Raw genomic sequence first — 24241 nt, 5'->3', positions numbered from 1 at the left:
AAAATATAAACTAGCTGAAATTGGCTCCTATTCAACACTAAAACATTAAAATGCTGCTTACACTGAATTGCTCCAGTAATAATACTCGTATAATATAGAATAACACTCCTTTAGTTTTTGTAGATATTTTTAGAATTAAGAGATTTAAAGAGTTACACTTTTTAAAAATATATTTTAAAGTCAAATTGAATTGACGGGGAAAAAATACGTTTAACTTTTACCGCACCCACTCATGTATCACGTGGTATGTGACGTTTCCAAAGCATAAATTCCTTTTCACGCGAGACTTCCGATCTTCTTGAGCTTATGGAGGGCATGGAGAAGAGGAGGCTGATGAGCTCTCAACTCCAGGATGAAGTTTTCGTATTCTGTGATACATTTAAGTGTCAATGTGGAGTCCACTGCAGATGACCCACCATGAACAGGTAATGATTACATGAGTGGTTAATGAGACTTTAGTGTGTAAAAGTCCGGAGGTATTTTGACATGAGCCTAGCCGGCTAGCTGTTAGCTGTCTTTTAGCCAGGGAAACACGTGCAAGGAGAGCATGCTGAGCGCAAGTTATAAATTGGTAATGGACTAGGTGTGTGGTTTAGTAAAGTCAGATAACACGGTTTAATTTAGTTGGCACGTAGAATAATATGACTTTAAATTTAAATGTTAATTTGCATCGTGTAATTTAAGGGTGAGGCGACAGGCAGCCGCGTGGTCTCCTTTCACTCACACGTTAATGTCTTCATGTCTCTGATTTACATGACTGAATGCATATTTTACTACTTTACAGGATGATTTGGTTTGAGGCCCATGTCCCTGCCAACAAAGGGGTGACGTATTTCATCGTAATGAAAGGTAAAGCAGACCATGAGTGATGTGATGGCTTCTTTTCACAACTCTCTGCAATGCACATGATGAGTTTGTTATCCCTGTCTGAAAAAAAAAACACGTGTGGAAACCAATGGTATCTGACCTGCTGCAGACTGACGTGTGAAGTCACGTGCTGCTGCTGAATTGCCACTAATGAAATGTGTTTTTACAGATTCATGGTCTCGATGTTCCACTTTGCATTCACTGCATTGAGAAGGAAGAGGCACAGAGAAGAGGTTTGTACTTCACTGGTTTATAGTGACTCAGGTTGCCACTGATTCAGTGATGAAAACTGCTGCATAGGAAGTGCCGTCTGATGCGATAACTGACGATGGCAACTGACGGTGGTCTGAGAAATGTTGTCACACCTTTTGGTTTTGGTGTCTATGATTTGGGTGCTTAATGATCCAGATGTCAAATTTCACTTTACAGATGTAACGGCAGCAAAGGGAGACAATAAGAAGTCATGTGGGTCCTGAGATGACACGAATCAGGTAAATGGTGCAAAAGATCGGCATTTAACTAAAGTCAAGCCAGTGATGATACAAGTTATCCCTGTCTGAACTCAAGTGTGGAGTCATGGTAACCTGAGGCTTGACTGGAGAAGTAGGACAACGATATTGCTTAGTTACTACAGGAGTTTGGTGTCAAAATTTTAATTCTTCCATTTTCTTTTTTGGCAACTTTCCAGTGAAACCAGTGGGAAAATGGACACAACAGCTTTGGACTGATGCAGAAGTCTTGATGCCACAGGAAGATACAAAATATGTTCAATTTATTTGAATGCAAATGAAAAACAATGTTTGATCTTAAAATGATTGATAAAAAACTAAGACATTGTACAAAATTCAAGCACAATGGGACATTCAAGTATTCAGCACATTAAGAGTAACACATATCCTGTTGGGAGTGTCCAGCACACATTGGTCAGTCTGTGTTGAAAGAAGATCTGTAGGATTTCTTCTTCAAATTTTCTAGAAAGATCTGCTCGTCTTGCAGGTACTCACGGTCCTGTGGGCAGAAAAAAAAAACTAGTTATGTGAGACAGAGATTTGAAACTTTAACAGTATTTTAAATAAAAATGTCTGCAGTTGTTCAACATTTGCATCCATTGACGCATGAGTGTGTTAGTGTCATAGTGTGTTAAATGTGTTGGAAAGCTGATGTGGAATTGTGAGTGAGCCCAACACTTTCCTGTAATTGTACCTGTTTTGACTTCATACTAAGAATTAAAGCCTGCAACAACCTACATGTGTTCATTTGATGTCAATGATCTATTGTGCTTTTAATTATCTTCTTAGATAATTAAAATTACTTCTTAGTTCCATGTTTACGTGATGCAACATTTAGCACTCCAGCTAAAGTTTTAAAACCACTGGGGTATGAGTTGATTAAATCAGACATCTGTTAATATTTGAAACAAGCGCTGCCTCAAAAGCTCATGACAATGCTAATGCTCCCATGCTTGCTTACTGTGATACATGGAGTGTGGATGTCACAGTATAATGTATCTAATCCATTTGAGCTGTATTTCTCCGTAATACTTGCAGTCTTAAAAGATTTTCCAACTCCAGTGCAAGTTTATGCACCAATCAAATTATGTGACTCCATTCTTTGGAGCACAGCTACAAACCAGCAAGTAAACAGGAACTTACTAGCAGTTATAATGGAGGTGCTTACTTTTTCTGCAGTGTACTTCCACAGAGCCAGGCTGGCCTGAAGGGCCATGGACTGAGTGCTGGCAAACGAAGGAGCAGGGGGAATGTTGAGGGTCGATGCTAGCTCAGTGTTTGGCAACACCAATCCTGAATCTACAGATTAAAGAAAATACATGACACAAGCTTGTTACATTTTCCACACTAGTTTGTACTGGTTTGCACTCTTAAATGGTATGAGACACTAGTTACTATTGAGTGACTCCAAAACAAAAAGTTAGGCACCTGGTACAATGGGTGGAATAATTTGCGGTAAGGAGGTGATGTGAGGGTCCTGCCTCAGCCGTTCTGTCTCCTTCTGCAGATGATTTAACTGCATTCGCTCCTGCACCAAAAACAGCACTGAAGTACTACTGTACAGTTATTGCATGCAGTCTTATATTCATATTAACGGACACACATACCTGAAGGATTCGTTGTTCTTGCTGCCTCAGCCGCTCTGTTTGGATTTGGATATTTCTGAGCCGCGCCTCGTGCTCAGCCTCCACACGCTTTGCCTCCTGCGACGCTCGTTCTCCTTCCTCGTATTTTTCTGCAGCGAGCTACAAAGAGCACAGCAAAAGTCAGATATTACATGTTGTTCTGCCTCCACTACTTGTGTAGGTCTCTGTTCTGTATATTTACCTTGCTGAAGGCCTCCACCTCCTGGGCTCGTGATTTGAGTCTCAGGGCTGTGCTGCTTATTTTTTCTTTCTCTCTGTCCAGTTCTTCCCTTAGTCTTTCCAATACTTCACGCTCTTGTGCCATGGCCATCTCCTTCTGTTTTACCTCTGCAGTTCGAAGCTTTAGGTCAGCTTGTTCCTGCAATACAAACAGAGACATAAGCAAGTACAAACATTTTACCCCTATTTTGACTAGTTTTAGAATTATATGCCTTTTCAATTAACGTGGGAGCAGGTAAAAGATGAGTTACCTCCCTTCTCCACAGTGAAGCTCACCTTTGCCAGACTGATGATGGAGCCCTCTCTCTTCTCCAAGAGACTGCTGACCTCTCGTTCAGCCCTCTCGTGCCTCTGCTTCTCCTGGGCGTGGAAGTGGGCCCACTCAGCCGCCAGCTTCCTCCTCTCCTCCGCACAATGCTGCATCACTGACTTCTGCTCCTCCAGTAATGCACTCTGATGGAAACAGACACAGGGAGGAGAGGTCATTTGGAGAAGTATGGAGTCAAAATAGAACTCTTGAGCTACAATCTGCACTGGTGTGGCTGTTTGTCAGCCCCACCTTGGCTCTTTCCAGCTCCTCTCTCTCCATGTTCAGCTGCATGCTGAGGGAACGCCGCTCTTCTTCCAGGCCTCTTTGGGTAGACTCTGCCTTTGCCTGCTCTGCTGTCATCTTCCAACGCTCCTGAGGCATACAAAGCAAAAATGCCATCAGTTTTAGTTTGTTTGTAGTTTTAGTCGCAGTGTCAAAGCAAGTAGTCTGTTTTTAAGGTGTGTCTTTGCCCTGACCTTTTCAAGCTGTCTCTGCTGCTCATTGAGCTGAGTGTCCATCCTGGAAATGATTTCCTTGAGGTAAGCTCTCTCCTCAGCCATGGCTTTCTGCTGCTCAGCCAGACGGCCCTGCATTACTGAAAAGTACATTTAGAGGATGACCTTAACCCCCTTGCAATTTGATACAACTACGCCCTTAGAAAACTTCTTGACCCATTTGTACAGTGTGTGTGCGCGTGTGTGTGTATGAGGTACTTCTTAGCTGCTCGTCTCTGTGCCGTGCCCCCAGCTCCAGGCCATGAGCCGTGTGTTCATGTGTGCTCTCAACCCGAGAAGAAAGCTCTCCCAGCCGAGAGGAGAACTGCTCCATCTGCTCAATCACCACCGTAAGAGACCTGAACAAAGACAGTGGCATCACAAGTAGATATTAGAAAAATGTCTGAAATCCTGACCAAGTTTGGAAGTTCAATCTTAAAAGTTCACTCCAAGTAAGTTCAGGCTCTCTCTCCTCTACTGAGGTTGTTTGCTCCTGCTATATTTATCATAGAAACATCAGCACTATGTCAGTGCTGTGTGTTAATACTTAGCACACAGAGATATGATACACGCTACGATATAACTGTAAATGTGACTGGTATTGTCCTTTCATAATGACTTACCTGGTCTGAGAGGTTGCGCTTGTAACTGCATCAATCTCCTCGTCCTTTAACCTCTTCAGTCTCTGGACCTGGTCCTCATGGTCTTTCTTCATCTCTAAAATAGATTTCCTTGATGGCAAAATAGGACAAATATGACACTATATGGTAAACTTTAAGGTCATTTATTTGTCATTAAATATAACATGTTCGTTCTGGGGATTATCTAGTCATCTAGATACTTTGGTAGAGAAAGATGCTACTGTGATAGAAAAAGCACCTCAGCTTTACCTCTGGAGGTCTCTGAGTCTCTCTACTTCGCGGTCTCTGTCTTGCTGGGCCTGGGCCAGTTTGCGCTGGTACTGAGCCTGCAGCTCTGAGCGTTCCTGCTCAGCAGATCGTGTTACTGTGGCCAGGCGTTCCATTAGGTCTTCGTACTCCTGCCGCGCTCGTGTCTCCCTCTGGGCTGCCGACTCCTCGAGCAGCTTCACACGAGCCCTGGATGTGCACAGGAATACTTACAATATGTGTTAAGAATGCAAACAGATATAAGCCACTCAAAGTGAAGGCAATTATGCAGGATGTATATTAAACATGCACACAGGTGCGGCACATTTACACTACATATATATACTGTTTATATTTGTGTATGGGGTCTAGGAATAAACTACTTGTGTGTGTTCTCCATGAGCTCCATATCTTGTTTATGTCTCTGCTGGACGCTCTCTAGCAGCATTTGGCTCTGGTCTCGCTCCAGCTGCAGAGTCTTCACCTGGACCATAAAATATGTTGTTAGTTTCAGGCAGGGCAAGTACATGGGGGTAGCAAAGAAAGTGAAGCTGGGTATGGAAGTATGGGAGTATGGAAGATTATTATTCCCTCCTACACATACAATACTGATACATCAGCAGTGTTTGTCCCATCATTCTCACATAAGCATTCACATACCTGTCCCTCCAGCTGGATGATGCGAGCCTGTAAAGCCTGATAATCTCCAGGTTGATGCTCTTTCTCTTTGAGTCTCTGCAGGACCCCTGCATCACCAACACCCCCTAGACCCAGCAGCTGAGACTGCATCATCTTGAGGAGGAGGGTAGGTGAGTCAAGAACAAACAAGTGATAAAGGCGTTGCCATGTTTTGAATAAATCTGAAAGTAGAGGTGCTTAAGTAGTTTAGTAATGTCTTACCTGCTGCTGCTGTAGTAGCAGCTGCTGCAGACTGTCTGCTGAAAATGTCACCTATTCAGAAGATATAGCAGAAGTTAGAAGGCCTTATTAAATGATATCACAAATCAGAACAACCCTATTACAGAAAAAAGCATGAATACCTGTTGCTGGACAGCAGTTGATGTGTTTTGCAGTGGAACTGCTGGAGAGAAAACAAACGTGAGAAACAATCATGCTGTTGTGCTCAAATTGGCTGTTACAGCAATAGAGAAACATTATAGTGTATTCAAAGCTGCTTCATCTTTCCCTAAAATTACCTACACCCCATTGTGCCAGGCAGTGTAGTAGACATAGGGTTGGACAATGGCAGCTGTTGTGCTGTTTCATCCGAAGCATTATTGGGCCCTCTGAGCACCCCGGATCCACTACTGGACCGAGGCGGTGGTTGGGGCTGAGGCTGGGGATGGCTAATGCAAGGAGCAGAAACTGGCAAGGGACCAGCAAGTTGAGGAGGATAATCTAAGGGACGAGACAAACTAAGAGTTTGTCCAAGGTCTACTTTAGCAAAAGGATCAGTTGGTGAGGAGGAGATTAAGGTGGAGGGTTGGGCGGTGGGTGTACACTCGGTATATATAGAAGGAGACTGCAGTGGAGTTGAGGGGTAAGTGGGAATGGTATCTGTGCGAGAGGAGTACATGATTTAGAAGAATGTGAGTTCATGATTTGAGTCATGATGATGATGAGCATGACATAATACAAGAGACATTACAGATATGCATCTCATAAGTGCACAGCATGCTGGATGATACCTTTAATCTGTCAGAATGGCTAATTGTGTGAGAATAACACAGTCAGAGTGTGGAAGGCTTCTACTGTAAATGTGCAGAGTTGTCTGGGAGGGACATGGCTTTGAAAAACAAGGTTGTTTTGCAACCTGAACTTGTAATTTTATAACAAAATGTAACTGAAAAGTTGTTCTTTAGGGGAACTGCTGCGCAACTGTGTGAATACCTTGCTTGGTCCTCTCCTCTCTGACAGGAGTGGAGTGAGCAGCAGGGCTGGCCCGTCCAAGAAAAGTGTTACTGCAAAAAAAAGGAAAATGAAAAAAAATTGCAACATTAATTGCTAATAGACAATAGTCACATTAGTGGCATTAATAAATTAACACAACAAATATATTACCTAGACTCTTTGACAGATGTGAGAGTGTCCTCTCTGCTTATGGCAGCCTGTGAAGTGACTGGTTTACTGAAAATAAGAGCAGATCTTTATTCAGTACTGAGACACAAGTTTCTTCTCTCACTGTACTGTACTGTCTTGTGTGGCTTTCGCTGTACCTAACAAACGACTCCAGATCCACTTCTTCTCCCAGGCCTAAAGATTCTTCCTGTTTGGACTTTTTTGTCTCAGAAGATGAGAGAGCCTTCTTCCTGCTCAGTGCTCCTGCTAACCAGTCATCCTCCTCCTCTTCTTTCTTCTGGATTTTGGAAACCTCTGGCTTAGTTTGTTTGGTGCTATTAACAGTCGGGGCTGGGGTCTCCGCTGCCATTGTGACAGCAGACATGCTATGACTACCAGTCAGAGAAGGCCTTCTCTCCAATAAGGGAGAGGAGGGAGCCTTTGGAGACTCTGTTGAAATCTTGGTCTCTTTAGTGTCATCCTCTAGAAACATATTATCGCCATTTGTCTTGAGGCCTAACCAGTCGGCTGAGTTGCGGTGTCGAGCGGAGGTGGGGGTTGCGGGTTTTGGTTTCTTTTCCGGGGTAGAGGCACTGACATCATCTGTGGAAAATCTGATGACAAGAAGTCAAAGATGTATGCTGTTGCATCTTACAAAAAGCCTACTGCAAAACACCAAGAATGGATGACGCACACACCTGACAGACTGTCTGCGGGACTGGCGACCTTCAGGAGTGGACCCCAAAGTAGGCTGATAGGACCCAAATGTTAGATCATCTTCTAAAACTGGTTCTGATAAATGAGAACAAAGTTAACTATAACTACTTCATTATTTTAAAACTGTACTTGCGCACAACTCACAGAGCTCTATTACCTTTCACACTGGTGGTCTTCTCCTGCTGCTGCTGCTGCTGCTGCTTCTCTTGAGACAGAGGCTGGTCCTTCCTTTCACCTGTGGGTGGTCGCTCTAGAAGACGAGACGGGGTCAAATTCTCCAGAATCTCGTCCAGTCTGGTACGAGCTCTCTGAGGGGGCTCACTCCTACAGTGGAAAAGGGGAGAGACACAAATTTACCATTTGTCATATTATGGTACAAAGCAAGACAGGAAGACTGAGTCATCTTTGCAAAAACAAAGCAACATGAAGGCAAAGCAAAGATGATGTTTTGTAGAGAGCAAATCATATGAGAAAGATAATTTTCTGAGCAAAGTTTGTTTCTAGCTGCACTCCAAAGCACCAAGGCAGTAATTATTTATTATTTGAGCACTATAAATAAGAACAACAAAAAGAATGAGACAGTAAAAGTGAAAACAAAGCTGTTACCTCTCTTTGTTGGGCCAAAGCAGAGTCTCTTTTTTCTTGGGACTGCTTTTATCGTTGTCAAATCCGAGTGCATCCATCATATCATCCTTAGCATCATCAAATGTAAGCTCACCTGGTGTCTTTGCTCCTTTAGCTGATGAACAAAGAATAAACACACATATTCAGTGTTTGATGTTCACATGGAGAAACAGAGTAAATAGTTTTGGAAAGTGTAAGGCTCACATGTTTTACTCTTAAAGATTGGAGATGCTGGAAGAGCTAGCACAGATTGTTCAGGTTTGGTCTGCTGCACGCTAGGTTTAGATTCAGACTTGGTTTCATCTGGAAGCAAGTCATCAAGCTGGTCAGCCAGGGGGTCATCTAGATCTGCAAAGGAAAGGAGGTTTATTGGTTTATTTTTTGTTATCATAATATTAGAAACACGTTTTTTTAAAAACAAAAGGCAGTGAGCTAAGCAAGGCTTGTTGCATTGGATTGCATTAGTACCTAAAAAACTGCAACTCAAGTGAATAACTCAGTTAAGGGTATATGGTGATACACTATACGGATAGTTATTCTGGGGTGTTCTCCTGTATCCTCACAGATACCCACTGAAACTACCCACTGATAATACTCAGCTACAAGTAACAGGCCAAACACACTGTACATTGTACCTTTAACGTATGGTGTCTGACCAAGACCTTCATCATCATCACCACAGTCTGAATTAATGCATCAGTTTGAGAAAAACAACACTCTCCTGTTGAGTTATATAAAGCTCAGTGTCAGAGATGGGATGGAAGACAGACGCTCACTCACCAGAGAAGTTGAACTTCTTGTAGTTACGTGCTGTAGATGTAGAAGGAGCGGGTGCAGGGGAGGAGTTTGGCTTCTTCCCTCCTGTGTTAGGTTCATCTGAGTGAAGTGGGGGAGACGCAGCCCTCTCTGATTGATGTTATGAATGTAAACTTCAAAGCCGCTAATAATGCAAAGCTAATAATACGAAAAATAATTTATGCAAGAACACTCTGCTCCGAATTACCTGCTCCCTCTGGTTTTACGTTATTTTCTAATGCAGTAGAGTCTTTCTTTGGCCCTTCATTACCAAAAGGCTTTGTTTGTGCAGGAGCTGAGTTAGGCTTTTTCTTTGATGCAAAAAGGTCAGCATCCATATCATCCATGTCCTGTATGAGGATGGAAAGAAAAAAAAACAATAGGCACTGTAGGTGAACCTGTGACCATGCACAGACAAACAACAAAACTCATTTATAATGACCTACCTTCATGTTCTTCAGTATGTCACTGGGATCTGCTGCTGAGACATCCGACTCCTTGGACAGAAATGAAAGGAAGAACAAAGGGTCAATAAAAGAGACTGTGAGTGCCTACATGTATCTGTGTCTCCCTTCTTATATCTTTTTCTACATACCTCAGAGTCCACACCATCCTTCCTTACCTCCTCCGCTAGCGTACTGAAGATGTTATCAGTGGCAGAGGAGCTACAGAAGAAAAATAAATGTAACTTGTAAAACAGAAGAGTAGTGTTTTATAGTCTGTATTATGATACTGATTCTAAATCCAACTTACCGATTCAAGGGTCCAAGGCGAGTTGCCATCCCCCTCACTGGATGAGAAAATATTACAAAACATGACAATTTCACAGTAACACCATGGTGATAGTGAGAATAGTGTTTGGTTTAAAAGTGAAGAGCTCACTTACTATTCATCAAATAAGCTGTCAAGCAAATTGCCATCTCCGATTGGAGAGGGAGGGAATACACTTTACCATAAGTTTGAAACTGTAACCTATCAATCTTAACCTCTACTGATTACTCTTGTGCTTACTCTTGTAATTTTGCTTATACTGCTGATAGTACTTAAGTGTTTTTCTGTTATTCTGTATTACTAGTACTTTGTGGCATTGGTATTATGTAGTTCTTGGCTTTAAAGTGTACTTCTGTTTCTCTGCTACTTCTTTTTGCTCAGTACATGTAACATTGTTATATTGTTTATGCACCCTGGTAGGGGGATCCTCCAGATAAACTGAAGATCCAGAGACAAAGCTATATTAAAAACCTTGACTTGATCTTAAGTTAATTCGTGCAGAGGTTGAATAATACAGCAAGTAAAACTGTGTTGAAACACTGGAGGAACTTACTCTTGGATGGTTTGTCCTTCGGCTTTGTAGCCTGTGAATTACAGTGAAATATAGTGAATTATTTTACAGCTTAAATGGATTAACCTGGCGCAACTCATGGGTACAAACAAACAAGCAAATCAACTGTATCAAACTGCGTTTGGCTTTTTCAAGAATCTTTCTATCTCGGATAAATCATGAAAGTGTTGACAGTGTCTCCAGTTTGACTCACCATGCTGAATCTCTGCTGCTAACGTTAAATGTGAGAGCAGCTAGCTAGCTAGCTAAAGCTAACCAAATCTGATTAGGCGTCTCCTGTCTCCAATGGTAACCGCTCTGTTACACCGGCGATCGTTCAGTAGAAGGACGCAATACACGACAGTAGCTTCTGTAGATTAATATGGCTTCAAATAATATCTTTCATGCTTTTATATGCTCGTGTTTTGCCTTTGTCGCGACGTTTAGTATTTTAAAATTGGCCAATTGACTTAAAGTAACGCTCAAATGAATCACACCGCCATGACATACCACATCTATTTAAGATTGCACCGCGGCCACATTGAATACTTAAGCTGATTCAGTCTCCTGTCGCATACTTTATGACTAGCTTTACAGCTTAATATAAAGTGAATGGTAAACCACTAGTTTTAGTTTCTGAGCGATTTACTGCAGCAATACTACAGTACGACCGGCGAAAAGCACATTTCCTGTTTACAGTTCGCGGTGCATTGTGGGTAGAGTAGTTTTTTCTTCTTCTTGCATACACTTTAGGGAAAGATTTCAGAAAATGAGATTTTATTGTACTTGTGTTTAAATGATTATGTTGCTTGTTTTGCACTTCCTGTGGCATTTTCTCCTGTTCGATTACTTTGTGAAATCTACCAAACTGCTTTACCACCAGGTGGCGTCAGAGCTTAGAAATGTGGTTAAAGCAAATCAGTTACAACAAAACTGAAGAGCTGAATAATTTATCCTCTGTGGCCTATGTTTAATTCAGTAAGGTCTAGGTCTGATGTTGCACTTTTAATCAGCGCAGTGATAACTAGGCAAATCACCCTCCAGTAAGCACATTGCTCGAAAATGGGCTTACAACACTGTTCTTTATGGGGTTTCAGGTGTTGGGATTAGACATACATGCCAGCCTCACATGAGTTCTTCTCCCCATTCATCAGCATGTCGACACAGAGATTTGTTCCGTGACCATGGTAAACAATCACCATTTAAAACATCTGGCCTGTACATGTAGGAATATTTTGTTTCCTTGTCACCGAATTGATGTAGCAGTGGGGAGCTGATAGGAGAAATTTAGTTAAAAAAACAACAGTACAAAACAACGTCTGTTGGACTAGATCTGATTCTGCTCAGTGATGTGTAAACATTCATGCAAGTGATAGTTCTTAGTAATTCAGTGAAAAAGTAACCTGAGTGTTCATGCCATGGGATCATGCTTTACCTGGGAACTTACATGTATGTCCTATGGCAAAGTTTAGGGTGTGTTTTTAGAAGGCAAAAGCAAAGGCAAAGGAAGAAATTGCAAGAAAACAAAACAAAACCTTTATGTTTTTCTCTGAAATTATTGTGATACAAAATTACAGTCAGTATACACAGAAGCAGACCAACCTCACTGACATGTTCAGTACACTCCAGTGCAATCTCGACTTTGAAAGAGTACTTTATTTACTGTGATGTCAACTGACATGTTAAGTGCAAGTTGGATGCAGGTAGCAATGCTGGCCAAATCAGTCAGAATGCAGCAATATGTGGTGGAAAAGAAAAAGTGGTTTACTGATGTAATTATAAGAAGAATATATACCTATTCAATGAACAATCAGGGAATTCATAGTGCAAATGAGGGACTATCTTGAATAACACTGAGAGGCACACAAATGCATTCCATGGCTTTATTTAGTTGGTGAGTTTCCACTGTGAGAACAACATGCACCTTTAAAGGGTGCACAGGATAGCCATACCTGCTATGCATGCCTTCAGCCCCTATTTCAGAAGAAATCAGGTCACTTGTGAGATCTTAAGAGAAGCTACTTTTCAAGATATATACAGTCAAGCCTCATCCTGTCCTCACACATACATTTAACACAAATCATTATATTTGTTAAAACAAGAAAAACAGAAAATCATAGAAATGACTGTGGCTGCCTTTTATGTGGAGGCACAGGACATGTTTTATCACTTTAAACCCTGGTCATACAGTTTAATGAACTTTGAAGCCACAATATGGTTCTAAAGCAGTAATGTTGTAAATTCAGTTGTCATGATGATTGTATAGTAAGTGTCAGGTTTCATCTTCCAAGTTGGAATTTAACCCAAGTTCCATCAGTTGCTGTTTCCGGAGCATCTGCAGGACAGACAGAGGAAGCCATGATCAAAACAGGACTCATTGTTTTTCTCACCCTCTCTTTTTTTTTTTTTTTTTTTTTTTTTTTTTTAAACTCCTTGTGGGAGAGTCTTGGCATGAGCTGTTAAGTTTAGGTGAATCGGAATTAGATGAATGAGAAAAGACAACAAAAAATACAGGAAAACTCTCTCATAGAATCCAGGGAAATAAGTCTTGAAAGGAAGACAAATCAAGATTTACTGCTTTTGAAATAAAGCAAGTAAATACACATTTGTCCACTGATTTTCTGGTTTATTCCGGGTAAAATACAGCACATGACAGTGCTCACCTGATGCCCATACTTGGGATGATGGTCCTCTCTGGTCTTACTTTATGTCTACATGGGAGGGGGAGCATAAAGGGAAGTGAAAGACTGATGTAGAGAAATAATCATTCATAAAAAAAAATAAATGACTAAATCACCTTGACTCAGCTGAATAGATTTGCCTCCATAAAAGTGATTCAGGCAGCAAGTGACAGATAAGACTTCAACTGCCTGAGACTGGCATGAAATCTCAATTCAGTTGTTGGGGAAAATGGTCAGTTTATCACTTCAAGTCAAAATTTTTCACAGATGCTTTAAATGGTGTAGTTGTAGGGAGGTAATGTATTTATAATAACCCTCTAAAGAGATGATGGATTGTTGCTCTGCCTCTGAATCATTTAGTATTAGCAGTGTAGCAGGGAGTACTTAAAAGCTAAATGTGGGACAGACATCTTAGCTCTTTATGCATCTGTGCTTCTGTAACATGCTCCAATGCTCCACTTTCTCCCCTTGTCTGGATCCTCTTCTATATATCAACCCCCACACCCCATCTCTCTCTCTCTCTCTCTCTCTCTCTCTCACACACACACACACACAGACACACACACACCCACACACACACACACACACACACACACACACACACACACACACACACACACACACACACACACACACACACACACACACACACACACGACTTCTAGATAACTGTCAAGGTCTTCATGTCTTTCTGGATGTTTTCCTGTCTCCCTTTGCACCCACTGTGATTATGTTTGGCTTAAAGTCTTCTGTAATGCTTATGTGCAGCATTTTGATGTATAGCTGAAATCAGTTTAATTTAGGTTGCTGTTATTTTCATGTCTGCATTTTCACCACTCTCAAGGTGAAGTGGAAGGTTACAGGCCAAAGTTTTTAATGTTCTTAAAGGGGCACTCCACTGGTTTTGCAGATGAATCCCTGTGGCAAGTTTTTACTGCTGAGCCTGTGAAAACAGTCGCATGATGTCCTGTGTGGCTCTGGAGGAGCTTTGTCAGTCTGAGAAAACAACCCTGATGACGGGGTTATCTCACCTCAGCCCAGTATCCTGATCCAGTATTGGCTGGTGATAGTGTTATCTCAGCTTGGGCTTGGTGATTGCAAATACACTGGAAAAAGCTGTATGTCACTCATCTATCATTTCCTTATAATTCCCAAAGAAGTTTTCAGGAAAGAACCTTCCATTTTTGTATTAAATACAGACAAAAATTGCTCCATTCAAACCCAAGTTAGTGTTAAGTTGTTATTGATTTAAACCTTATTCTTCATTCAGTTGCATGTTCGGCTGACCAGCACAAAATGTTCTCTAGGTTCCGCTGGCAGTAAAACTGAGTTAATTACGTGTAAGTGCACTAAACCTGTGAAACATAGAGTTACCCAGAAAGCCTGTTACAAACTGGAGGAGGTGGAGTTTGGAAGACACAGGTGTCCACTAGGCAGAAACGTGTTAAATAGAATTGCAAGTATCACATTTTTTTGAAGCTTAACCTTTACTAGGCGCTGAAAGTCAGATTCTCTTGACCTCTACTGCTTGGAATTTGACTTGATTTATTTGTGTTTCCTTACCCTGTGATGCCCACTGTTGTCATTTTTGGGTTTCTGTTGCTCCATTGCTCTTCATGTATGGCACATCTTTCTCAATAGCCTCTTTCTGCCTGTGATGGGAGATATAGAACACAATACTCAATATTAAATGCTACGTATTTATCATCACAATATCTTCCAAGTCATGGTCAGTGAAACACACAACTACTTGAAAACAGTTTGGTAAAGAATAAAGAGGGTTCTGCTGTTTATTAGCTCATAATTGTGCAGACTAGCTGTTGCCATGCTCCGTGGTGCGGTGGTAGCCACATGGCATTGTTTGCCATTGCTGTGTGAGCGGCGAAGCAGGGCCGGGGGGTCTGAGAAGATTGCACTTTGAGTCAATTAGCAGCCATAGACTCAAGAGCCCTGATGCTTTCCCCTCCCTTCATCTCTCCATTAAACAAAAGCTGGAATACACTGTTGTTATGTAGCAAACCACTTAATCCACACACTGTTGCTCAAGGCAAACCTTAAAATAATCACAGGGGCGATTTCAAATCAATGATGCAGATAAGTCTCTCCCTCTGCCTCCCTCACTCTCCCACACATGAAGCAAACATGCAGTTTCTGTGTTTGTATGTGTGTGTGTGTGTGCTTGAATTTGGGTATGGGTGGAAGTATTTTATGTAATTTATTTAATGCTTTTCTCACAAACCTCAAGCTGATGAATTTGTTGGCTTTTTTCCCCAGGCACTGTAAAACATAGTCTGAATGCACATCTAAACGAAAACACTCTTATTTCAGTTTCATAATTGAAAACTGACATTTTCCATTAACCACTATTCCTTAGCACCTGCTAAAAATCAGAAGACAGTGCACAGTCAGTACTCACGGTTTGATTTTGTTGGAGAACCTCTGCCGCAGGATGAGAGCAATGGTGGTGAGGACCATCATAGTGGTACACATGGTCCTACCCCAAGGATCTCCTGCCTTGGGACGGCTGGTGGTTCAGAGAACTGATACTTCTCCTTCCATTGAAAGGCTTGAGTGGTAAAAGGCAGAGATTGTGCTGTAACAATCTGACTATTCCTGTCTTTCCTCTTGGCTCTCACTTATGATTGGGGAGATTAGCTCAGAGGATTAACTAGGATCAAGGAGGGGGGTTAGATCTCGCTGGCAGGACTAGGAGGTAAACAAAGCATGCTGTGTTTGTTTCTATTCTGAAAACAACTCACCTCACCACCATAGTGTCGACACCAAATCAACCTCAAGATTGTCTTTTTTGTTGAGAAAGGGGAGCATTTTGTAAAAGGGCCTGTTAAAATAGGCTTTGAGTGCTACTTCGGCAGCTTTACTGCATGGGTTTACAGTGAGGATTAACACATACCAATCAAATTACCGTATATCTGGATAATTCTAATTCACTATTATTGCACTTAAACTTACTTTGGGAAACATTGGATCATTGTTATAGATATTATGGGACTGCTTCTAAATATACCGGGCCCTCTAATGACATCCCTGCAGGCAAAGTGCAGTGTTCCTACAATATATTATGAAAAGAGAGAGCATAGTGGGATAAATGGGGGTATAAATAGGGACTTTCAGCAGCTGAGCCACATATACTTAGCACTGCTGACTCAAGCAGAGAATAAGGGAGCAGTAGGCCAAGCAAGAGACAGGAAAGGTCTAATTTTGTCGACACATCCCTATGTAGAAATTCAGGGGAATCAGATTAAAGCAGATACAGGTTTAAAAGAATTCAGTGTTGCGCTGTGGAGTCACATGGTTTTCTTTGTAATTTTTATTTCAAAATTTTGTTGAATACAGATACAAAGGTGAGTCATAATGAAAAAAAAGTACAATCATCACATTTAACTATTAAAAATGTAAAAATGTCCCGGTCTTCTTCATAGCTCATAAGGGGGACACAAGTGGATACAGACTGATAAAAGGAAATATCAGGAAAAGATTACAATATTTAAAAAGAATTGTATTTATATGGCAGTTTCTGGATATACACATTTGGTAGAAGGCACATCCAAGTCAAATGTGACCTTTTGTCCACTGTTGGGTTTGTGTTCGTATTCGTACTGTGTTCGTACTTCCTCTTTGCTTTCTCCTTTAAAAGGTTTGGTCCTTTACAAGAGTACAAAAACAAGGAGTAGAGCTTTCTTTTTTTTTTTTTACCTTCTGTCCCTCATCCCTTTCTCTCTGTCTCTCTCTCTTCTCTCTCTCTCTCTCTCTCTCTCTCTCTCTCTCACACACACACACACACACACACACACACACACACACACACACACACACACACACACACACACACACACACACACTTCTAGCCACAGAAAGGGTACCTGTTCTTGTTGCTGTTTACATTAAAGTGTATGTTCCATATGTTCCATAGCCCATTATTATATTACATTATACATTAAACTGTATTCCCAGTCAGCTGATTCCTCTCTCTTATGAGGCTCTGGCCAAAAAAAAAAAGTCTCTGAGTGTGCATGGTCCAGTAAAACCAGACCAAAAACTTCACCCGGTTGAGGCTGAGAGCTTAGACCAGCCCACTTCCTCATAGACGGCTGTGATACCACAGTAAACCGTAGCCAAGAGTTTGGTCCACGCTGCGGCCACCTCTGGTGTCACAACCTCTGGGAACTCTTCTCCCAGGACTTCCAGTATCACACCACCCAGGATCTGGGCAACACACAAGCAAATGCAGTAATTAATTAAGACACACTGACATTCCATTAAAGAAACAGTCATTTTGTGAAAATCTGCTCATTCGATTTTGTGCTGAGATTTAGATGAGGAGATCGACACCACCCCGTGTCTGAAGTCTATGGTAAACATAGAGCTACAGCCAGGGCACTTTTAGTTTAGGTTAGCATAAAGACTGAATACATGCAAAACAGCTAGCCTGGCTCTGTCCAAGGGTAACATAAATTTGCCATGTTGTGACTTCATTTTACTTCTTGGCTGGGACTCTATTAATAAGAAATTATGGCTTACAAACTGATATAGTTTGTGACGCTGATGCTTGTCTGACAGATGTTTCAGCTCACAGTCAGATGTGCTGCTTTCCTCTTTTTTGTTCCACCTCAGCTCCACCCAGGTTATTTTACGCTTTTACTGGATTGTCTGGGTCCAGTAATTCACAGAGATGGCAGTAAGGGGTAAATTCAGCTCTGTTTTTCTGCAGTTTATGTTTAGGAGTCTACTTTCTAGTAGTTAAAAATCACTTAATGCAGCTCTAATTAGTACTTTACCAATATATATCTGTTATATCACAAACATCACAGCCCTCAGAGCTAATATGCAAGTGTGCGTGTGTCACTTCTTTCTTTTATTCACTCACACCTTACCTTGAAGTACACAGGCTCCACCTTGTGTCGAAGTGCGTGGGCCTTTCCCACCAGCTTCAGCACTGAGGCCACCTTGTCTGAGTTGTCAAGGCTCTCCACCAGTGTATTGATGGCATTCATGATTCTGTGAGCGTGCTTCCTAAGCTGAGCACTCCGCTCCAGCTCCTCCGGCTCCTCGATGTGCTTGAACTGACTGAAGTACTGCTTGGATGAGGGGAAGTTCACAAACAGCCTATAAAGGAGGAGAGTAAGTGGTAAATGAGAGATATGAGTATGAGCAGCTGCTGTGAAGCTCCGCTAATCTCATTGCCCTTCAGCCTGCAACAGCTCCATCCTGCAAGCCCACGTTCATATTTTTTTTTTTTTTTTTTTGGAAGCTGGCAAGATACCATAAGTAAACATCAGCATGAGAGTGCTGCATATTTTCCCTCTAAATGTTTGCTTTAAACTATTATCTAGGAACTGTGTGGTATGTATTCTGTATATTTTTGAAAAGAAGAGAGTGAGGGGAAAACATCCAGCTGCTGAGAAATCACCATGCAAAATGGCTGAATAACTAGACAACTGGATCTAAAAGTTATTAACAACAGTAGCTATTTAATAATTATGGGCTATTTCATTATGAGTTCATACTTTTTGAAGTCTACACAATTATTGTAACTCTGATGACTTTATCAGTATTCATCTATCCTAATTGACACCTGGAAAAAATATCTTTCACATTTGTAGAAAAACTAAAAATCTTGTAGCATCTGATAAAAAACATCCATAACAGATATTTCTCGTGAAGGTCGATCCGACTCTAATAGTGCCTGGGAGGAGCTCTGTTTCAAAACTGTATCAGTTTTGGCTTTGATAAATGCATATGTTGGTTTGTTCTACATAGTGTGCGTATTTTTTTTCACTGTATTAGCTGTAAGTTGGTACAAGTTGGTCCAATCCTTTAGCAAATAAAGCAGGTATGGAACATTAATCTCCGTTGCCACTCAACACTCTTTGTAATTGAGCACAGGGTTTGCTGACTCCTCTTTCTAAAGAGTTTAGGCTTCTGAGGAAGCCTTAATTGTTAATTAATCATTATGTATCCTATGCTGTTATGTTGTTTATCACTCCCTGAACTGAAAAGCTATGGCATAAATCATATCAGAAATCTGGGCCCTGGATTCACATATTCTTCCCTGTTACTATATGTGGATACCCCCCTTGCGAACCTGTTGGCTCAGACATCTGACTGATTCTGCTCTGTGGTTCCTGTCATGCCTTAAAAAAGCACCCTGGATCCTGCATGATTTCACAATTTCTAACAAAAGGTGAAATGTGCTAATTAGAGAGGGCGAGAGGAAAAAAAAGAGATTGTCACTGCCTACTCAGGCTACTCTGAGCACACCTGATACTTTCCTTTTACTTTATGGTTAAGGTTGCAATTATTATTACTACAAAGACAGCTACTATTTCACGTTTCAGTTTGCATAAATATTCTACTCGACATTTTTGCTCACTTTCCAGGTCTAGATTTTGATGTTTCCTTGCACATCTCACACAACTCCCACTGCACTCTCTCTGAGAACAAATAGTCAGTTCAAAGACATTTTCTTTGATTTTACCCCTGTTTGACCCTCAGAGGTATCATGGAGAATTAGCAAAGAGGAACCCAAAAACTCACCCCCCTCCCACAGTCTGGGAAGAGGGCCAATGCATCTGGTTGCTGGCTATCTAATCCTGATGTCCCATCTCCCTTTGTCTCTACAACAACTAACACAAAAAGGAAGCAAATGTTTTTCTGTTAGTTCTGATGCATATGGCCAGATATTAGAGTTTCACTTGTGAATTTAAATATCTGAAAAGGGAGGCAGATGCAAGGCTGTGTCTTAATCTCTCAGCTCTGGGTGGAGGGACTTTGCAAGTGCCAGAGCAAAGTATTCCTAGTTTCATTGCAAACTAATGAGGAACCATGGTGTTTAATCTTTCTCTCTTGTAATTGCATGACCTGTGGTTGCATATAAATAGCCTCATTAGTATTTTATATGGTCACTGGATTCTTAATCCTTCCTTATCTTTTCTTGAGGACTAACTGAGGGGCTGACTCCAAAGAAAGTTTCTAATTTCATAGATAGACTGCTATAATTTGTGACTTTGGATCTTATCAGTTGCCCTAAGGACAGTCAGTGGGAATATTTCTAGTGAATGCTGAGGATCAGCAGAGTGATATGATCTGCTCTTACTGCCAAAAAGAGAATTTACCATGGTCATGCTTATCAATCAATGCTCATTCCTCAAATTCCTGAAGGTCATAGGGTCTTTATGAAGGAATGTGGAGGGGAAATTGAGTTAAATTCATTTAGTCTCAAAATGTTTACCATAGAAGAAGAAGAGTGGGATAATGATATTTTTTGTGAAAGTGCTACAGCTAAATCCTTATATTCACCATTTTACCAATGATGACTGTCCATGTATATTACACTCTGTTTTTGCAAACCTCCATCTCAACTTTCACCTCCTGCAATCATAACGGATTATAAAGGCATGCTGTGTCATGCAGTGAATCGCTTCACAGGTGAAACACCATCAAAGCCTTCACGCCAACATTTGCAGAATCCCTGCAGACGGTTGAGTTTCGCAGCAGTGTCATTTCTTGGAATTCAGTATAAACATTAAAGAGAAATAACAACAGTGACTATAACAACAGCAGGAATCCCCCAGTGGGATTGCACGCTCATCACGATTAGGTAAAAATTACACACACTAACAATGGCGAAAGAAAACAATGTGACATTGTGATAGACAACAGAGAAAAGAAGGACGTTCTGAATGTCTGACTGCGAGTGATAGACTAATGCTGCTGTAGGTTGCCTGGCTCTCTATACAGACTTTCAAAACATGACCTGCCCTGTAAGGGAGGGAGTCCTTTCAGAGCCAAAGATGCCCGAGTGATAGATTATAATGTTTATTCTTTTCCTCTACTGTTTGACGAGCAGGATAAAGAAACAGAAGAAGAGGTGAGAACATCACATGCAGAAATATGACTGACTGTGGACACAGAGGAAACTAGTAAAGTCAATGAGATCATTAAAGTTTAGCATCAACTGCTTTCTGAGACAGGATGATCCCACAGTCTGGACTCAGATGTTCCTTGATTCAAATAAAATATCTTTGCAGATTATTGGATAAAATAAGTTGCAAGTGACAGAAAAGCATCAATAAGCCTTCTGGCTTCAGCAGGTGCTGTGATATTATGAGGGGAAAGAGACAAAATGCTAATTTGACCTTATCTGGGGTAAACTAATTAAAGTTGCATAATTAAGGAGAAAATTGATGAAAAGTCCATAAAGTAGGATTTAGATACTATGCATACAGTTTTGGGTGACATGCAACAGCTGATAAAGCAACAACAAGCTGCATTTAAGTAAATACACCACCATGATAAATGGTGATGAATATAAAAATGGCTCAAACATATTGCATTTGTCACGTCTCTGCCTTTATTTTTTCCTTTATTTTGAAATACTTCCCTAACTCTGTATCTGACCTGCTTTAAAAAATTGTAAACATTAAAACAGGAGAGAAAAACCACAGAAAATACATACAGAAAAATACCTGACTAGTATGGCCACTCCAACGTCATCACAGTTCTGGTAGACTTTTGCCCAGGAGTCCTGGATCATCACCCTCTCCTTGTCAGTCAGTGGGCTTGGTTGCTCCAGGTGGTCCACCTCTCCCTCTCCCTGCATCCTCTCCATCTGGGAACACAGTTGTGCAGAGCTGAGCACGTGCAGAAGGCAGTGCTGATGAGAGTACCCCCTGCTCCCCTTAAATAAACACTATATTTCTACCTTTTTCTTCTCTTTCGTGATGAGAGAGAAAGAAAATCAATTTCCCTTTCTGCCTTTTCCCAGTGAGAATCTTTGCTCTCCACCACTGAATCTGTGCTGAGTGAGAGTGTGAGTGAAGAGCAGGCTGAAAAAACACAAGAAACACACGCAGCGTATGAGGAGGAGCCTCTGTACTCTCTCTTTTACCCTCTCCCTTCCCTCTCTCTCTCTCTCTCTCTCTCTCTCTCTCTCTCTCTCTCTCTCTCTCTCTTTCTCTCTCTTTCTTTCTGCCTCTTCCCACCTCACCTTTGTAAGTGGTGTTTGATGAAAGCATGATGAGATGAGAAACAAATCCTCCACGAGAGAGTCAGATATAATACATGCAACGTGTGAGCATGGATGCAATGTTAGATTATGATGTTAAAATAAGATAAAGGAGCACACTCTGACCTTCTCCTCCAGAGTTACCATTCCAGACTATCTAGGAGATTAACCTGTAATGATATTGAATTTCTCGCAAAGCCCTGCCGTCATAAATGCTAAAAAACACTTTTTTTCTGACAGAAAATTAAGCAGTGTGACGTCCATCAAAAATAGGGCATGCGTCAATTCATTTTGGTGTCTTCTGTGCTTCTAACGAGATACAGGTTATGTTAATGTATTTTCAGTCTGTTTCATTACTTTACCCTTATTCACTGTATGCACAGACACTCAAGAGGGCCACACAGCTCTCACTGCCCTCTTTCATACACATGCATTTCCCACTTTTGTTGTGGCAGGGGTTATCAGTGGATTGTCTTATCTCGCTTGTGTTGTCAAACCTGAAAACTTGAAAATGTCTTTGTTTAAGTTTCATAATGGGCTGGGTGAATAGGACCAATTAGTCAGGAATTTCTGAGTTAACTGTGAAAGGAGACCACGCATAGGAGTGGTGAACAGATGTCAGATATTGTGACAAAAGCTATGACTGATGTGGTATTTATTGCCTTACTGTGGAGATACAATCTACAGTAGGTGCCAACAGTGTAAGCACACGTTAAACATTGACAGAGTCCTTGAGAGTATACCATTAACAATCAAGTTTGTGAAAAAAAAAAAAACTTGCTTAAGACAGGCACATCTGAAATTCCCAGGAGTTAAAGCTAAATATTATTATAACCAGTTGATCACACAGTAAATATTGTAACTTTGTAAAATAAGATCAGAGTTCACTTATTAGGCTTGTCAACAACCCAGCTGGTCTACGTAGTTGTGGATCAAACAATCAAGGAGACTTGGTTAATGATTGTTGATCACTGACTAATCACTGTATTTTCCACAGGAAAGCCCACATATATATTTTATAATGATTCATGATTACTTTTGCTGTCCACACCCAGTAAACTGAGACTCCAGAACATATAAATAAGGTTCTACCTTTAACCCACTCTCCCCAGAAGAAAAACAGATCTCATGATCTTATTGTGGTACATCCAAAGGCATAACTCTACTCAACAGATGCAGGGCTAATGACTAATGACATCTAGTGGACAGTTGCAGTAAGGTGCTGCCATAAAAACTATTTTTGAAAAAGTCAATTATAAATAGTCTCTGACACCACACCATGCACACAAACAGGTGTTTGGTATGATTATTTAATACAGACCTTAGGCTGGTTCTCTGTCTGATTTGATCGCATCTAATCACTGACGTTTAAAATGTAATTTAACCACAAACCTACAATGATCATTTCACCTATCATCCGGACAATTAAGATGAGAGAAGCCTAATTATTAGGTTATAAAGAAATATCTACATTGTTTCATATAAACGCAACTTCTCTAGCCATTTTTATTCATGTATTTATTTTATTTTAATTTTTTTAGTGTAAAAAAACAGTAAAAACGTTCTCAACGTTCAGGCTCTTTAAGGCTCTTTAAGGGGATACTTCAGTCACATTGGCACAACTGTATGAGTTATCTGGATTTAAAAACATATCAAGCATGATTAAAATATGATTTACATGTGTGTTAACCTGTATATAACCCGTGACCCATGCACTCTTTGCAGATTCAGATTATTAACACAAAAAATAATCAACCAATTTATTATGATGTATTATTACGGATTTAACGACCTAGCAGTAGCAGTAGTTAAAATTAGTCCCACCTTAACAGTTGCTTTACTCACTTGATAAATACAAAAATGAATCAACTATTATCTAATAATATAATAGTATAATATAGATAATCCTGAAGAGGACTTGCACGATTGGTGTATTTAGTGTATGTTTGTGTACGTTTAGTTCAGAAAAACTTCTCAGTACATCTTCCATCACTGAATAATTGTTATCACTAAACAAAAACAGTGTAACAGCAGGCGCTCCGCTAAAGCGCAGCCGGGACGTTTGACCCAAAGGACATCCCGTAGCTC

At 40.8% G+C, this 24241-nt stretch overlaps 2 protein-coding genes, 1 long non-coding RNA gene and 2 other non-coding genes across 8 annotated transcripts; 3 read left to right on the top strand and 2 right to left on the bottom strand.

Annotated features, from left to right (window-relative positions):
- The first annotated feature begins 286 nt into the window (after positions 1-286).
- Positions 287-2111, top strand: LOC121198873. Its single transcript, XR_005896376.1, has 5 exons — positions 287-425; positions 785-849; positions 1037-1100; positions 1297-1358; positions 1556-2111. It is a non-coding gene; the product is annotated as an uncharacterized LOC121198873 (long non-coding RNA).
- Positions 1143-1219, top strand: LOC121199154. The gene has a single exon (XR_005896410.1). It is a non-coding gene; the product is annotated as a small nucleolar RNA SNORD49 (small nucleolar RNA).
- LOC121199153 lies at positions 1393-1462 on the top strand. The gene has a single exon (XR_005896409.1). It is a non-coding gene; the product is annotated as a small nucleolar RNA R38 (small nucleolar RNA).
- Positions 1735-11100, bottom strand: LOC121198870 (fas-binding factor 1 homolog). Of its 2 annotated transcripts, none has more exons than XM_041063225.1 (29): positions 10662-11100; positions 10451-10481; positions 9880-9916; positions 9722-9791; positions 9573-9623; positions 9335-9476; positions 9112-9207; positions 8536-8679; positions 8314-8446; positions 7865-8031; positions 7689-7782; positions 7149-7604; positions 6994-7059; positions 6823-6893; positions 5973-6013; positions 5838-5883; positions 5593-5726; positions 5316-5416; positions 4936-5142; positions 4669-4776; positions 4265-4404; positions 4028-4146; positions 3801-3923; positions 3518-3694; positions 3204-3380; positions 2984-3121; positions 2805-2904; positions 2545-2675; positions 1735-1875 (listed from the first exon to the last, which is right to left on the bottom strand). In XM_041063225.1, the coding sequence occupies exons 1-29, from the start codon at positions 10662-10664 to the stop codon at positions 1792-1794; spliced, it is 3387 nt and encodes a 1128-aa protein (XP_040919159.1). In that variant the 5' UTR covers positions 10665-11100; the 3' UTR covers positions 1735-1791. The 2 variants fall into 2 exon arrangements, with proteins under 2 accessions (XP_040919159.1, XP_040919160.1); XM_041063226.1 differs by having other exon boundaries at positions 8545-8679.
- LOC121198871 (cytoglobin-1-like) lies at positions 3852-21975 on the bottom strand. Of its 3 annotated transcripts, XR_005896375.1 has the most exons (5): positions 21615-21945; positions 18021-18252; positions 16959-17352; positions 13633-13639; positions 3852-3862 (listed from the first exon to the last, which is right to left on the bottom strand). XR_005896375.1 is itself a non-coding variant. In XM_041063228.1 (4 exons), the coding sequence occupies exons 2-4, from the start codon at positions 21755-21757 to the stop codon at positions 17188-17190; spliced, it is 540 nt and encodes a 179-aa protein (XP_040919162.1). In that variant the 5' UTR covers positions 21851-21975; the 3' UTR covers positions 16480-17187. The 3 variants fall into 3 exon arrangements, 2 of the variants coding, with proteins under 2 accessions (XP_040919162.1, XP_040919161.1); XM_041063228.1 differs by lacking the exons at positions 3852-3862; positions 13633-13639 and having other exon boundaries at positions 16480-17352; positions 21615-21757; positions 21851-21975; XM_041063227.1 differs by lacking the exons at positions 3852-3862; positions 13633-13639 and having other exon boundaries at positions 16480-17352.
- Positions 21976-24241: the final 2266 nt, after the last annotated feature.

The sequence above is a fragment of the Toxotes jaculatrix genome, chromosome 18 (genome assembly GCF_017976425.1).
Source record: "Toxotes jaculatrix isolate fToxJac2 chromosome 18, fToxJac2.pri, whole genome shotgun sequence".
In the NCBI taxonomy this organism is placed as follows: domain Eukaryota; kingdom Metazoa; phylum Chordata; class Actinopteri; family Toxotidae; genus Toxotes; species Toxotes jaculatrix.
Note: the sequence above shows the minus strand (reverse complement) of the source record. Positions and strands in the feature narration are given on the sequence as shown.